The sequence below is a fragment of the Pelodiscus sinensis genome, chromosome 20 (genome assembly GCF_049634645.1).
Source record: "Pelodiscus sinensis isolate JC-2024 chromosome 20, ASM4963464v1, whole genome shotgun sequence".
NCBI classification, from domain to species: domain Eukaryota; kingdom Metazoa; phylum Chordata; order Testudines; family Trionychidae; genus Pelodiscus; species Pelodiscus sinensis.
Genome location: NC_134730.1, coordinates 15,620,316 through 15,637,128, shown reverse-complemented (window position 1 = coordinate 15,637,128; position 16,813 = coordinate 15,620,316). Strand labels below are relative to the sequence as shown.

The following is a 16,813-nucleotide window of genomic DNA, read 5'->3' as shown; positions in this document are numbered from 1 at the left end:
TGGCCACTCTGGGCCAAACCAGGAAAACTCCTCTCCTCTCCCCCAGCCCTGGGGCCCTTAAAGGGGTAGACTCTGGCCAGACGGCACTTGCCAGAGACAGCCCTGCCAGCAGTCTGTGCCCCTGACCCAGTGGCCCCAGGATGAGCCAGGCAACCAGTGACAGCCAGCCATCCCCTGCCCAGTCCCCCAGCACCCAGGGGCCAGCCAGGGGCCGTAGATGGCATGTGCCCTCCTAGACTAGTGCGGAGGTCATGGACCTCATTGAGATTTAGGGGCAGGCCTCCAACGTCCATCATCTCCGCACTAGGAGGAGGAACGCGCGGCCATCTACAGCCACATAGCGGCCACCATGGCCCGAAAGGGACACACATCCAGGAGCAGGTGTACCTGAAAGTTAAACAGCTGTGGCAGGCGTACGCCAGGGCCACCAGAGGCGGCGTTGCAGCAGGGGCTGCCACCTGTCCCCACTTCCCCGTCCTCGACCAAGTCTTGGGGGCCGGGATGGTCCGCGCCAGCCCGGGAGGCAGGGAGCCAGGACCAGAGGGCCCTGACCCAGGCACACCAGAGGGGTCTCCGCCAGCTGTTCCGGCACCGGAGTCGGCAGGGTCATCCAGGGAGGCCATACCGGGTAAGTAAGCTGAGGTGGGAGGCGGGGAGGGAGACCAGGGACCGCGCATGTGGGCCATGCCTCCCATGGATCACGAAGCCACCTGTGCACGTGCGAGCACATGCCATGTCACCCTTGGGCAGGTGGCTCCAGCTGCGTGACACCCAGGGCTGTGGCCCAATAGGCACATGCATGTGTGAAGAGACCTGACACGCTCCCGACCCTGGTGCGGGACCCAGCAGGATGCCCTCCCTTCACACACACCCCTCTACACAGAGGCAGGGGACATCTCCCCCCTGGCCTGCCCACACTATACACGGCACAGGGGCATGGGTGCAGTCTTGGGGAAGCTCCCAGTCCTGGGGAGAGCCAGACATCTTGACCATGGCCTCTGTGCAAGCACAGCGGCTCTGATGGTACAGGGCACGGTCGCCCTCACATCACGGGGCGGAGGCTAGGCATCATCCACTGTGTCCCCAGGGAGAACTGACCGCTTCTCTTCTTTCTCTACAGCTGCACCAGCTGCTCGTGCAGGGCGCACCACCCCACCCGGGACATGCTCCCTCACCCGTAGCCTGCTCCGGACCACCACCACAAGGCAGGAGTATTGGGACCAGCACCTCGGGGCCCTGCGAGCCCTGCACCGCATTGTCGAGGCCTGGATGCGGGAAGACCTGCAGCTCCGATGGGAGCAGCTGGCTGAGGACCAAGCCAGAAACGCTAACCTGCAGGCCCTGCTGCAGAGCATGGTGCCCTGTGCCGGTCCTGCGCATGCTGCCCCCCCAACAACTGTCCCACTCCTTCCCCCCCCACTTTCTCCTCCTCAATCTCCACACCCTCCTCCTCAATGTCCACACACCCCACCTCAACCTCCACACCCTCCACCCCATCCCCCCAGGGACACCAAGGCCCCCTCCCTCGCCGTGCTGGGAGGCGGTTGGCCCAGCGAGACCCCCACCTCTGATCCCTGAGTTTCCCCTCCCCCTTCTTCCCCTTGCTTCCCCCTTCCAGTTCCCTCCTCCTAGTTTTCCCCCTCCCCTCTTCCACCACTCTCTCTCTTGCCCTCTCCCGCCTCCTTTCCCCCGTCTCCCCACAGTTTCATTCCCTCTCCCCAGTTGTGTTGAATAAAGAGTTGTTATTTTTAAAAATACGTGTCTTTTCTTTGACATCAGGAAGGGGGGGCTAGGGAAGGGTAAATGGAAGGATGAGAGGGAGGAATGGGGCATAATCCCCCCAGTGGGGTAGACCGGGGAGACTGTTAGCGCTCCTCTGGGTGGAAGCTGTCCCACAGGGCCCCCTGGATCCTGACATCCCCTCGATGGTCCTCCCGGATGGCAGCCTGCAGACAGTGCAGCCAGGCTGCCGACAACGTGTCCACGAGATGCAGCGGAGTCCCATGGGGCAGATCTGGTTCCATGTTGCAGTGCCGTGGTGTCCCGAATGAGGGCAAGCAGAGCACTCCGAGACACAAATGCTTTGCTGTCCCTCAGCGAGGTAGACCAGCGAGCAGAGACACCTGAGAAATTTCTGTCTGAGATGGGGGGGTCGGGTGCCTTTAAGCACAGCCCTCAGCTAGCCTGAGGCAGCAGCTCCACACTCTAAGTCCTAATCTGATGCCCTGCCGGCACTGGTTCCAGCCATCCTTAACTTCGGTTCAGGGTCCACTCAGTGTGGACATGCTATTTCGAATTAGCAAAATGCTAATTCGAATTAGTTTTTAGGTCTAGATGTACTAATTCGAATTAGCTTAGTTCGAATTAACTAATTCAAATTAAGTTAGTTTGAATTAGTGCTGTAGTGTAGACATACCCAAAGAGATTAGAAGTGATGTGCTTTAGTCTGAGACCTCTAGTCTATGACCAGGAATCTTAGCATTTGGTTTCCACTGCACTTGCTTCCATACTCCTCCTCCCCCCATCAGTGTCAATGTAAGGCCCTTTAATGTGCTGAACGGAAAAGCACTGGGATTACTAGGCGTCATGGCAACACATGTTTCTTGCCCACCTAGTATTTGCTTAACTAATTAATCAACATCAAACACGCGACATGCAATTGAAAGCAGCCCCTGAGATTTCACTAGTTCTTCATTTTACCATCCAGCTTCTTCAGAGATACATGATATGGGTGGAGGAGATAGCAGAAACAATTTATATGTAAAGCACCCCCGTGTGGTTTGTAATAAGGTACTTCTGGAGTCTGGAATTCTGCAGAGAATACTGGAAAATCTGAGTTACAGCTTTGAAAGATTGGCAGAAAGTTCTGCCGGGTCAGTGTTATATGACTGCAATAATACATACACTGTAGCAGGGGCTGAGCGGCTTTGATGACTCTTAAACAATAGATCCATTTCTAATTATATGCTGGCACATGTCCTTCCTCTACAGCCATCTACAAAGGGACACCTTATTGATACCAGAGAGGATATGAAAAAAGTGGGAAGCCCATGAAGTTTCTTTACACCTTATTTTCTCATCTCTGGCTTTAGCATTCTGAGTTTATACTGCATCCCCTCCCACTGTGCTCACTAAAGCATGGCAGGCTTCATTGAGCAGCTTTATCATCATACATTAACCTTAACAAGGCAGAACAATCGTCTCTCAAACAAGGGTAATTAAGCTTTCATACTCTTGGCCTTCCCAAGGTTTTATTGAGCAGAAATTTTCAGCACTCCATAAACACAGTAAGTCGGCATTTTCCAAAGACTTCTGCAGCCAAATCAAGAAATGCAACTTCAGTCAGCTTTAAACCCAAATGCCTAAAATGGGGCCAAATACTCAATGCAGGTGCTTGTGCAGAGCTTCCTCTGAAGTCAGAAGGAGCTGCGAGTAAGCATCCAAGGACAGAATTTAATCCAAGCAGAGTTACTATATTAAAATATATTTGACTTTCTATTTCAGTACCTCTGAGGTTCTAGTATAAAAGCCATGTGCGACAAAATTTGTCTTGTGAAAATATTGCTTGATCTAAATTGTTTTCTCTCTTTATTCTCTAGATGATGCATATTTACTGCAGGGACTTAACATTGAGGAACTTTATCCAGAGACCTCTAGTTTCATTACATATGATGGGTCAATGACCATTCCACCCTGCTATGAAACAGCAAGTTGGATAATAATGAACAAACCCGTCTACATAACAAGGATGCAGGTAAATGAAAATTAATAGAATGCATCTAGTAAATGTCATCAGAAGAACAAGCATTTTAAATGTATGTTTGTGGCATCATACTTGAAATTAAGTTTATCACTTTGGGCTAATGCAAGACTCAATCTTAAACATGTTTATTTTATAAGTTGTGCACAAGGGGGTGTTAGAATAACTAAAAAGTACCCAAGTGCTGAAGCATAAATGGGACTGTTCCATGGTAGGTGAGAGAAGAGTGAGGATTGTGGTCTCCTAAAGTACGTTTACACTGCATGCTTATTTCAAAATAAACTCTTCTGGAATAGTTATTCTGAAATAGCTTGTTTCAGAATAGCATGTCTACACTGTAGGGAAGCCTCAAAATTAGTCCAAGGCAGGCTTCTCTAATGTAGACGTGCTATCTCGATTTAGAGCCCCAGGAGGCACTGGGGAGGAATAACTTAGAATGGTTCTGGTGAGGGGCTTTTTTGAAACACGCGCCTTATTTCAAAATAGCTGTTTTGGAATAGGTGTTATTCCTCGTAGAATGAGGTTTACAGATTTCGGAATAAGCTATTATTTCGAAATTATTTCAAAGTAACAGAGTGGTTGTGTAGACACTCGCATATTTATTTCAAAATAATATTAGCTATCTCAAAATAACAGTGCAGAATAGATGCATCCCTAGGGAAATGGGGCAGCCAGTTGATGCAATGGGACTGTAGCTAGGACAAAGAGCCTCTGGTGAAGGCTCCAGTCTGCGTTTTCTGGTGCAGGAAAAGGTGGCAGGATTGATGCCAGCACATTTGTGTCAAAAAATGTAGAAGCCAGGCCATTGGTTCCAGGTGATAGATTGAAAACTCCTGTTAGATCACAACAGTGTAGAGTCAGTAGTGAGTAGAGGCTAGCTTCATTCTGTTGTGTCTGCCTTCTTGGGACCACATTGGTATAAAATCCACAAGGACAGGGTCAGTTGCTTTCTACTCCTACTGAGAGACCCACAGACAGCAGATCCTCAAGCGTGGATTCCTGGGAAATCAGAGCAAAGGTCAATGGGTGGCACCATCTTGCAGCAGGCTGTGGCACTACCAGTGCACCTGCCTCACTTTCCCTTCTGAGGGAGCAAAAGAAGCCCCACTTCAGTCTCTTTTGCTTAAATAATACTCCTCTCTGGGTTTGGTTGATTATCATAGCACAGTTCTAATAGCTTGTAAGAGAAGTCCCAATACATAGTCCAGTTCAGATAGTCCTTAAAACCCCGCTCTTCCCAGCAGGAAAACCACTAATGCCACCACCACCACCCCAAGGCTTCTGGATGGTCCCCTTCTGCCCCTCTGTTAGGACAGTTACTCCAGCCCCTCTAACACAGTGCAACCCCTCTCTTCCCAGTGGGAACCCCCACAGCCTCACTCCTGGGAGATTATCCTTGCCAGAGAAGCATCCCTCACTCCCCCACAGTCCTCACACTGATTCGCTGGGCCCAGCTCTCTGGTGTGGAAATGTCAGCAGTGAAGTCTCTCTTAGAGATGTAAAAGAGTAGTTGATTAGTCGACTACTTGCATTTCGGGGAGCAGAGGCAGCAGTGCGAGGGGGGCAGGGAAGGCTGCTCCAGTAGCAACCCCTGTCTGCAGGGGGATCTCAGTGGGGAGTTGGGACCCCCGCAGATAGGAGCTGCCGTGGCAGCAGCCTGTGTCCAAGGAGACTACTGGACCCGGTGTGAGCAAGGACTGAGCAAGCCAAGCTCAGTCCCGGCTCGCGCTGGGTCCATACACTACCCCCGCTGCAGCTCTGCCATTTAAATGTAGTAGGAGCCCTGGCTGCCTGTGCACAGCTCTAACTACATTTAAACTGCAGAGCTGCAGCGGGGGTCGCTCCTTCTGAGTGCCTTCCCTTATCGACCAATCATGTCGTCGATACAAATTATAGCCACTACACGATTACCCGGTTTCCTGCCTCTTAACATCCTTAGTCCTCTGCTGCTCCCCTGCCCTCAGTATTAGCACTCTGGCTTAGAAACAACAGGCAGCTCCTTCTGCTCTCTCTTCCTCACTTCAGCCTTCCAACTCTGGTTCTCTGGCTGGGAGAGGTCAGCTGGCATACCCCATTTGCTGTTCTCCTGCCTTCAGCATGCTTCCAAGAAAACATCTTCTCCCCTGGCAGCTGTGCCCTGCGCCTTTTCCTGATGCTCACTCAGGCAGCTCTGATACATGGGTCCCTCCCTCTTTCTCTCTCAGATTCTGCCTGGTCTTTTCTGTCTTCCAGGTACTTCCCCGCCCTCTTCATTGACTAAAGGGGAGCTGTTTGGGCACAGAGCATGGGACCTACTTAATTTATTGGGGCCTGCCACCCTGTGACAAGTGGAAGTGTCTGTCAGGGGATGCAAGGATTTACCTCATCGCCTGGCATATTCTCCATCAGTGAGACTCTTATGGAGCCCTGGCCTAAGCAAATCTGAGAGCTGTTTTCTCACCTGGTAGAATCCCTAAAAACTATTAGAAGCACAGCCTGTCCTCCCACAGAGTAAAGCAGCTCTAACTAACACAGCAGAAGTTATCTAGTCCAAGAAATGAAATAAAGGTTGAGAAATCAGGGCTCAAAGAACATATTGGGGTTTCAAGTCCTGTCATTTCTGTCAATAAGAAACCAAAAGAAAGCATGAAATGTGTTTCACCTGCATTGTATTATTTCTGTCCAATTCTGCATAGGCTCAGGGAATGGTTTATTTTTCTATTCTACATGGGTAGAGTAATTTAGGGGACACGGTTGAGTGAAAAAGGATTTATATCATATATACTAAACTTCCTGATGAATGTGCATGCTTTCTACAAAAAATATTTTTGTTATTTCAGCAGTAATGCAAGTTGTTTAGTACACAATGAAGATCAGAATGTTTCTATAGCCTACTTTTGTCCTCAATGGACATCATCTCTTGGTAGCTACTCCTTGTCAGGCTTTACTGGTTAGATGCATAATATGATATTAGTACTGCAAACTGATGTAATGGAAAACATACTAATTATAGAGTATACTCAGACCTGATTCAAGGCAGAAGATTTGAAGCCATTAGCACTTCTACAACATGCAAAACCCACCTACTGCTGTTCTCTTCAAAACTGTCCACACTCATTAGTTTCCCCCACTTATCTGCTACTCTAATGTGGTAGCCACCAGGGATAAATGCCCTTTAATCCTTAAATTGCTGCTTCAGAAGTTAGTGTAGACTGATAACTGGTTGGTTGTGGATATTTGCCTACCTTACAAACACCATATCCACAATTGGCAACTGTATTAGTATTCATGATAAGGAAAGACTGTCCCATAAAGGAGTTCCAGGTGAGAGACAAAGCCCATTAGAAGGGAATTGTAGGGATGATTGCACTAGTATTGACCAAGCTAGATCTTTCAATGAACAGAGAAGACTTCAGTCTCCAGGACTGTTATGTCCTGTGCCTTCCAGCAGCACTAATTTCTTTAATAATACAGATATGGTGCCAATCATTCTGTGGCATAAGCAGGACCTGGGCACTTTTACCCACAGCTGTCTTCTCAGTAGCAAGCCAAAGAAGATACTCTAACATCTTTGGGCAGTTTTCACTTGTCATTCATCAAATTCCCTTTCTTTGCACCTGCTGTCACTATCTAACGCTATGGATTCCATTTCCTCTCTGATCGGCCAAGGCTCCCTCATGCCATGTCCATGTACTCTGCGCAAAACTGGGTACTTTGTTTACAACGGGGCTTAGAGAAACAAAATCATGACCAAAAAAGAAATGGTTTTGTCTTTAGTTAAGGTGTCCCAGTTTCCCATGGGTCTAGAAATATGTTTAGTGCAGACTGAATTACTGCCAACACATCCCAGTATCCAAATCACAAAAATATCATTAGAATACTGTGCATATGATAAATCTAATTAGTTTTCAATATTGTTTACTTACAGCAAAGAATAAATACTACAAGTCCTTCTTTTGTGTTTTGTACAGATGCATTCTTTAAGACTGCTAAGCCAGAATCAGCCATCACAGATATTTCTGAGCATGAGTGACAATTTCAGACCAGTCCAGCCTCTCAACAATCGATGTATCCGAACTAATATCAACTTTAGTTTACAGGGTAAAGATTGTCCAAACAACAGAGCACAGAAATTACAGTATAGAGGTAGGTTTTCCATGAGGCACTGTCCAGAACAATAATTTCTACACCTACATTGAGTTTCTTTCCTTGGAAGATCCTCATTTGATTTACATAATATTTTTTTAGTATAATGTTTTTTATAAGACATATAAAAGCGAATCAATGTACAAATAGGTGTAATAGGATCTGAATGTGTCAGATTTCAGATATCAAGTTTAGAATATCTGAAATATAAGAAGTTTTATAATGATACAGAGCATCATAACACCACCACAGTTTATGACAAGACGACAATTTGAAGCTGTACGTTGTTATTTTTTAAAGAAGTGTTGCACATGCAAATGAGAATCAAAACGTAATTGTACTAGGAAAAGTTTCACACAGCAGATTCCGATATAAAGTGGACTAAAAGAATAGGCTTTATGATAATTGCAAGAAAGGTTACAAGGAAATAAAATAAAATGTATTTTTACTCTGAAAGGTAACTTCAAGGCCTAGTCTGCACTAACCCCTGCCATTGACCTAATATACATCACCTCAGCTATACAAATAGTGTAACTGAAGTTGATGTTCTTACCTCGGCATCTTGTGTGCAGCAAGGTCAGCAGGGGATGCTCTCCGGTCAACGACAGCTACTTTTCTCATCCTAGTGGAGAACCAGCATCAATGGGAGAGCATCAGAGATCTATTTATCATGTCTAAGCAGATACGATAAATCAATAGCTGGTGGTGGATTGATTGATGCAGTGTCAAACCCTGGTGTAGTGGAGATGAGCCCTTAGTAGTGTTAAGTTCCATGCTGATTATCTCAGCTATTTCCAGTAGGGATGTAAGCAACTAGTTGACTATCCGATAAGCAAAAGCTTATCAGTCAACTACTCCCTCGACTAGTCACTTCCCCCCCGCTTGCTGCTTCAATCAGATGTATTTAAAAGGCTGGTGTATTTAAAAGGGGGACCCTGCACGAGCTGGGAATCAGCTGTCCCAGCTCACGTTGGGTCCCTCCTGCTGCGCTTTAGCCTTTTAATTGTATTAAGAGCCAATAGGCTCTTAATACATTTAAAAGGCAGAGCCACAGTGGGGTTAGTTCCTGGGCTGGGAACTAACTCTGCTGTGGTTCCCCCGCTTATCAACGAATTGACTAGTCAATGGAAAATCCATTCAGTAGTCAATTAGCTGATTAAACTATATTTAACATCTCTAATTTCCAGATCATATCTTCTCGCTGTATAATTATGACTTTTCCAATTGCAAACTCTGACTGTCTAGCTGAGATCTCTTTGGTTTTCACAGCATTGTTGGGGATGGTCCTCCATTGAGCAGGGAGTTACACTAGATGACCTCCTGAGATCTCTTCCAACCCTAATTTCCTACAATAAGAGGCGCTGTGTATTCGAAACTCAGTTAATATCTGTTCATGTTATTGCATCTAGAGCTATGTTGGCTCCACACAGATCATAGGAATAAACATTCGTAAAAATGGGATCGTCTTGAAAGTGAGCAGATACGATTTCACAAATATTTAAACAGCTCAGCTGAGAAGTCAAGTGCCATTGTAGATTTGAATCAGACTACATTTGATAAAAACACTAATATCAGGAAAGATGGTAGTAGAACTAGTCAGAAATAGGAAGCTCGGGTTTCCGAAAGGAATGATTTTTGGAACAGTCCAAATTTTTCAGTTCATAATCCCCCTTCTCTGTTGCCACTGAAAAATGAATGAAGGGGGAGGAAGGACTAGAAAGGAAAAACATTTCTGGAAAAAAAGTAAAGCATGACTAAATATTTCATTTTTCAATTTTAAAAAGTAATTTCCTATTGAAAAAGACCTTTTTCAATTAAATATTTTTATTTAAAATGTTTTGACCATACTAGTCTATTGTCTAAGATTAAGGGACACATTCTCAATTCATAATTTTGATATTGCTCAACAACTATTTTCTATAAAAACAAACATTGAAGGCATTTTAATTTTTACAAACAGCAGTTTTATATTTGGGGGTTGGTAAAGTATAACTGTTATTACTGTTCTTTCAGTAAATGAATGGCTCCTCAAGTAATTAAGACAAACAGGAAGAACTCCTAACCTCAGTGGAATGCTACTACTGTGAATTGACATAATCTAGAATGCACCCAGCCTCATTCACTCTTTGGATTCATGACAGTATGTGCAAACGTGCTGCAAGAAAAAAGCTGCCAAGATGGAAACTCAACTAAAAATTCATTCATCATAATAAAAAGACAATAACTACAGTAAATGTGATTACAATTTTGATACAGTTTTCCTGAACTAATTTAGCTTCACAAAGAAAGACTTTTCAGCCTTTGTACATATGAAATTCTTTCTTTCCTCCCCTTCAAAAGAAAAAATAAAAGAGGTGGCTCAGTACAGCATCAAAGTGGAGTTGTGTTCTGTGTGCCAAGTAATCTTTGGGAAGCTCATTATATCCATATCATTAACGGATACTGACAAGACAGAACAAGAAGATTGTAGAGGAAACTTATTTCTAGGTTATGATCCTTCTGTTTATTTAATTTAAAAAAGGACAGAAATTGAGAGATAAGTATTGTAAATATGTCACCGCAGAATATAAAGGAAATTGAAATATATCCCCCCCTTTGTCACATATCTGTAGTAGGATTTGCCAAGATCAGAAATGATCCATTTTCTGTTTCTTGTTTTACAAAGGTCATACATTGTGTTTGGTTACTGTTAACAACTCAATAAATGTGTTTAACAAATTAATTTAGTACACTTGCTTTGGTTTTATTTTTTTTCCTTTCTGAAATGATAAGCCTTTAGCACTTGTGGCAGCTTTACATTTCTTTTTTTACTTCATTTGTCTGCAGCCAGTTTAACTGAGCTAATGGCATTAGGAATGCATTTCACAAAGCTGGTGTAACTTTAATTCCATTTCATGGGTCATCATTAAGAAGAATTAGCTCCAGAAGTACAAGACGACTGAAAATGCATTAGTTTAAAATTACCCTTTCCCCAGTTTGAGGCCATGATTGATACACACAAATTCAACCTTGTAAATTGCTGGAAGGGATATATTTTCTTTACAGATGTAGCAGGAGCTGAGCAAGTTAAGCTAATGCCTTTTTTCTTGTTTATTATGGTCATTCACTGTGTTTGGTTACTGTCAAGAACTCAATAAATGTGTTTAACAAGTTGATGTGTGCATATTTTGATGTTCTTGTATATTACCAATGTCAAAGTTGTCAAATCAGTTGGTTCTCAACAAGCCAGGTCTCATCCCTCTATGATGTACCGTGATAGCTGTGATCATAATGGGGATGTTGCATATGATAAAGCCAAAGATGAAACTATCAGTGGCCAACCGTTCTCCTTAGCACACTTGCACAGAGACCAGCCAGAATTCTATTTCTTGATATGAGTGCATGGGAATCCCTTACAGAGGAGTTAGGGCTGGGCTAAACAGCCAGGACTGTTGATGGGGTGGGGGTGTAAAGGACACAATTGCCCCTGGGTCTTCTGTTTCTAAATGGACCGGGGCTTCCAGCTGCTGTTACTGCCACTGCGACAGCTCCTGGAGTCCTGAGCCCTTTAAAGTGCCGCTGGAGTACTCCACAGCACACTCCAGGAAGCTCTTAGGTCTGCCTGCAGAGGTGAGAGAGCTGCATAACGCACTCCAGGCAGTGCTGATGTGAGGGGAATGCAGTCCAGGCAGCACTTATTCCCTTATTCCCGCCTCTTCCACACAAGTCCCCACCTCTTCTGGGAGCACAGAGCCGGCCCCACCCATCTCCTTGCCCAGGGATCTGGGGAGGCTGTTAGCTCCCCTGAAAATAGCACGTGGCAAGGTGTGAGGCAAACAAGCCCATTGTCCTGGTGCAGTATCCTGCTAGCAGCTCTGAAGGGTCTGATTATCCACAGCCTATTTAAGCCAGCAAGAGTCTCTATTGACATCGGTGTGCTTTGCACTGGGACACTAACGCAAAGACTGATAAATCCACAGTCCAGCCATACAAATGCCAATTCGATTTATAGTGTGGATTAGTAAAGTCAAGATCAACTGTTGAAATAAAAGCAAGATTACAGTGTTTATCCTATTTAATTAGCAGGAGTTGACAGTGCAATACACAAGTACCAGTAATCTAATGCTGTTTCCTAGGCACTTCACTAAAAGTCCCTGCATAGCTAGATCTTTAATTTCAGTTTAAAAACTTTAATGGAATCAGGTTTGGGTTTGCTCTTTGAAGCCTAATCTTGCAACTGTTCTCCAGTTGGGAAGCAAAGTTTCCAAAAGTACAAAGTCCAAAAGGTTTCAATCTATATTTTGGACAAATAGCTGACAGCTGTGCTCATCTGAGTTTGTCTGGTGACAGAAGGTAGGAAAGATAAGCCAGGTCCCCATTATAAAACTTTTAATAAGTAATAAAACCTATTTGGTATTTTACCGAGAGCTAGTTGAGGGGATTAAGAAAGAAGGAATGATATGATAGAAAAGGCTGGTCCCTGTGATGATTCATGCTGTGCTTTGGATTAAGTGAAACTGGCATATAGAAGACTTGCAAATAGAGAAATGCAGTAATCACGCTGGGATACCGCAAATGTATTTGTCAACATTTCCAAATCCATTTTGCAAACTAATGGACTCCATCTTGGCAAGATTTCTTTTAATGATAAAATGTAGTAGAGATAAGTCCAAACTAAAACACGGGATCATGTGGAAACATTCGTATCTGGATTCGAAAACTGGAGAAGCCTTTACCGTGGCCCAAATCAAAACTCTGAACTCCAATACCCACAATAGCTGCAAACATTTAGGTCACAATTCCATTTTTTCAGTTTCTTTCTCCAAACAGAGGTGAGCATACAGACAATGTCATAAAGACGTAACCAGTCATGGAACATAACCCCTATGACCAATTGGCAAGACCTCTAGATAGCAGTGTATTCTCCGGCCACAGTGATAGGAGACAAAGGGCTACATGAAACACTGAAATGGCAGGCTGCTATGCCAAAGCACTGAGTTATATCACCCTACATAGATCAGACTTGCTGACAGAAACCACAGGGGAATGCAGCGAGAAACAGGAATATGGGTTGGCTTGGGGAGAGAGAGGAAGGTACCATTGCAGTCTGCAGATGAGCCGGGTGGAGTCACTTCATTGGCAGTTTAGCCAAAGGGTCCCACAGGATCAGCAGCAAAAAAACTTCAGCCACAGTTAGCATCGTAGATCTCGGCAAGCACAGTCTCATCGTAGATCTCAGCAAGCACAGTCTCATCGTAGATCTCGGCAAGCACAGCTAGAGCATGGACAAAAGCCCGAGTGGAGCTGTACACGTTTTCATTAAACGAGCTTTTCCTCATGAGGGTTTAAACAAAAACCACACATACCTAGCACTTTCCACAAACAGTGAGTTTCATACTGGGAGACAGCTGATGCATTCAATCACATCTGCTGAAGCAGTTCATGCCCACTGCAAACCAAAAACTCTCATTTATGCCCTTCCTGTCCCTAATAGCATGAATAGGGCTTTCAGGAATGCAGTGTCTTCACATGAATGAGGCCTCTTATCAATGCTGCTCCTCCGTTAGAAATGGGAGTGGTCACACTCAAAAAGGAGCAAGGCTTCCAGATGTGACTAGGTGATTTGGAGGGCCTCAGTATGGAGGCTAAACTCGGGACACTTTAAAGGAACCTGATTTACAATGACTGAGCACTCCACATTTGAGAATTGTACAAGGTGCACTGCATGAAAAAATTCCACCCTTAGAGATTAATTAAAAGCCAGTAAAAGAAGAGACTTTTACTTCAACATCCAAAAGGTCTGGAAGAAACAATAAAGCTTTAGAGCTGTGCTATCTGAATCCCTCCCACTTTAATGACAAGCTCAATTTAAAAGGTTTGTCAGAGGCTGGAGAGAGATGGCAGGAGACAAATCACTTGATCATTGTCTTCGGTCCACCCTCTCTGGGGCACCTGGTGCTGGCCACTGTCAGCAGACAGGATACTGGGCTAGAAGGACCTTTGGTCTGACCCAGTACGGCCGTTCTTATGTTCTTATATCCATTTTGTGTAAATCAGAACCATGGCCACATTGCAAAATTCTGACCTGACTTCTGAACATTCCATGTTTTGAGAAGTTTTGGATAGGGAGTCTTGCTGCGATCCATTACAGATACTCTAATCTCTCTCTTTTTCAAAATCAGTTTAATCTAATCATGAATCTAAAATACCTAATGATAAGCATAGTTTTTGTATGATAATACAATAGGGCAGAGTTATGGTTATTCAGGCACCATAACTATGCATTTCTTAAATTAGACTAAAAAAAATCCAAACACATCAAGATAACTATTACTGTGACTTTCCTAGGTATATAATGGCTGCTTTGGGGATAATTACAACATTCCCATTATTTTTAACCAATAAATTACTGATCCACTCTTTTACCTTTACTTCCACCTTAATGTCATTTTTCTTGAAATAGATTCAAGGGCCAACTATATGACATTCATCCTTGGTTGCAGATCCAGATTCCAAACCAAACCAATGTTAAAAACAGGTTTCGATCTGAGGTTTTGGTCCAACCCCATCTGTATAATAAATTCAGAGTTAAGTGGTTTATAAAGATGAGCAGAAAAAAATGCAGTTTGTAGATAGTATATCAAGCTGTTTTATAAATTTTAAATTCGAGAAAACCACAGAAAGGTAAGAGCCCAATATTTACTACAGGGGAAAGGGTGAGCAGAGAACTATATGGAAAGATTAGCCGTATAAAGGTGAACTCTGGACAGCTCTCACAATTGGTTTTACAGTGCTTGAGTCATTAGCAGGAGAGAGGGAAATAATGAGAAAGACATTTAAAACTGAAGTGACATTTCTAAACCCTAGAGAATGGAGGGGAATCAGAATCCATATGGAAATTTGCTAGTATTGATTTTTTAAATTGGATTTAAAAATCAACAGGCTTAAAGGAAGGTGAGATGGTTTAACATTTGAGTCTTGGGTCTAAGCAAGATTTTCCTCAAGATTTCTTTATGCAGTTGGCACATATGAGAAGGCAAAGAATATGTCCCCCTCACCTTTGGACACTAAGGCTACGTATAGACTGCACTCTTAAATCAGAAAAAGATACGCAAATTGCATATCTTTTTCAATTTAATTTCGAAAGAGGCTTTTTCAAAATTTCTCACGTCTACACGGCACCAGATTTCAGAAAAAAGTGCTCTTTCAAGCCATCCCTTATTCCTCATATAACGAGGTTTACAGGATGGTGAAAGAGCAGATCCTTTCGGAAAAAAATTCGAAAAAGCAGACACATTCCTTGGACGCAGCGTTCCTATTTCAGGATACTTCCAGTATCTCGAAAAAGCAATGCAGTCTAGACATTGCCTAATAGTTTAGAAACCAATTCCCCCTGCTCCAAAGCCTCTTGGACAATAGACCAGATTACCCCGGAGAAATAAGCGGCTGTAAACTACACATCAGAAATGTGGTCCTGGACATTTTTATAACCAATATAACTCTTTTGCATAGTCCTAGATATGTCGACATGAGAAGTTATTGGAAAATGGCATATTAATTATTAAAATAGTTGAAAAAAACCCTATTTTGAGGCTATATAAAGAGGGAATGAGGAAGACAGAGGCATAGAAGAGAAATGTTTGCAAAAATACAGAATGTGATAGAAACAAAAGAGAAAGCAAAGCTCTCCCTTTCCCCCTCTCCTGTATTGCTGTTTTATTGGCACAATAATGCAGCAGTAAGAGATGTTGATTTCAGCTCTTGATTCCTTTCAGGCATCATTTGAAATTTGACAGTAACGAGGAATAATAACATTCGGTGCCAAAGTTTTGCCAGACTGATGGTCCCATTGATTAAACATTTATGTTCTATGCCTGTGTTCCAGGTAGTGAAGACAAAGCCACAGAAATGAAATTTTATCCAACTGCTGTCCTGGCTGCTTTGATGGAGCTGTTCAGTTTGAAATGCTTGAATTAAGAACTAAACTACTGACATTCTGTCAACTGATTCACAAGAGCATTTCAACAGGGGCAGAAGGAAAGGCAGACCCTATGAATCGCTCTCTTTAAAGTACAAAATACAACCTCTCTGAAAGGTCCCTTTACCAAAGGGTAAAGCAGAGTCTGACCTCTGTGGCAAGAATTTCAAATGGCAAGATACCTGCAGAATCTTGTAATTGGCGTTCAAGAGTGTTATGCTTTTGTGTGCACTGCATTTCACACAAGGCTCATCTGCACAGACCAGTGCCTGGGGCTTCAAATCTGAAAGAAAGCCAAGACTGAGGAAACATGCTGTCAAATAAAGCTAAGGTAGATGGATAGGCTGTTATGATGCCTCATGTCACAGACCAAAGACCAACGAAACACTATGGACCAGTGAGATGCAGGCTCACACTGCTGTAAATCTGGAATAACTTGTCTGACTTCAGTGGAGCTACACCAGTCAATGAAAGTATTATTAGAATCTGGATCTGGATCTGACCCCCTTCACCCCACCCTTCACCATCAGCATGAGCTCATGGCCTTTTTTAAGTTGGTAGCCAGCGGGGACACCATGGCTGTGTCTAGACTGCATCCCTTTTCCGTGAAAGGGATGCAAATTAGACACATTGTAATTGCAAATGAAGCGGGGATTTAAATCTTCCCCGCTTCATTTGCATAAACATGGCTGCCGCTTTTTTCCGGCTTGGGGCTTTGCCGGAAAAAAGCGCCAGTCTAGACGGGGATCTTTCAGAATATAAAGCCTTTTCCGAAAGATCCCTTATTCCTCTTAAAATAAGTAAATAGGAATACAGGATCTTTTGAAAAAGGGTTTATTTTTTTGACAGATCCGTGTCTAGACTGCCGGGTGTTTTTCAAAAAAGCTCCAGTTCAAAAAAAAGCGGTGGCCGTATTTATGCTAATGAAGCGCAAGATATTTAAATCCCCACTTCATTAGCAATTCCACATG

The 16,813-nt window shown here is 43.8% G+C and overlaps 1 protein-coding gene across 8 annotated transcripts in view; it reads left to right on the top strand.

Moving 5' to 3' along the window:
• CA10 (carbonic anhydrase 10) overlaps window positions 1-11,037 on the top strand; it is a 417,040-nt gene extending 406,003 nt beyond the window's left edge. For all 8 annotated transcript variants that reach the window (XM_075903810.1, XM_075903809.1, XM_075903808.1 and 5 more), the window contains 3 exons: window positions 3,600-3,754; window positions 7,711-7,885; window positions 9,899-11,037. In XM_075903810.1, coding sequence (XP_075759925.1) covers window positions 3,600-3,754; window positions 7,711-7,885; window positions 9,899-9,921 — 353 coding nt within the window. In that variant the 3' untranslated portion in view covers window positions 9,922-11,037. The remainder of the gene's footprint in view (window positions 1-3,599; window positions 3,755-7,710; window positions 7,886-9,898) is intronic.
• Window positions 11,038-16,813: the final 5,776 nt, after the last annotated feature.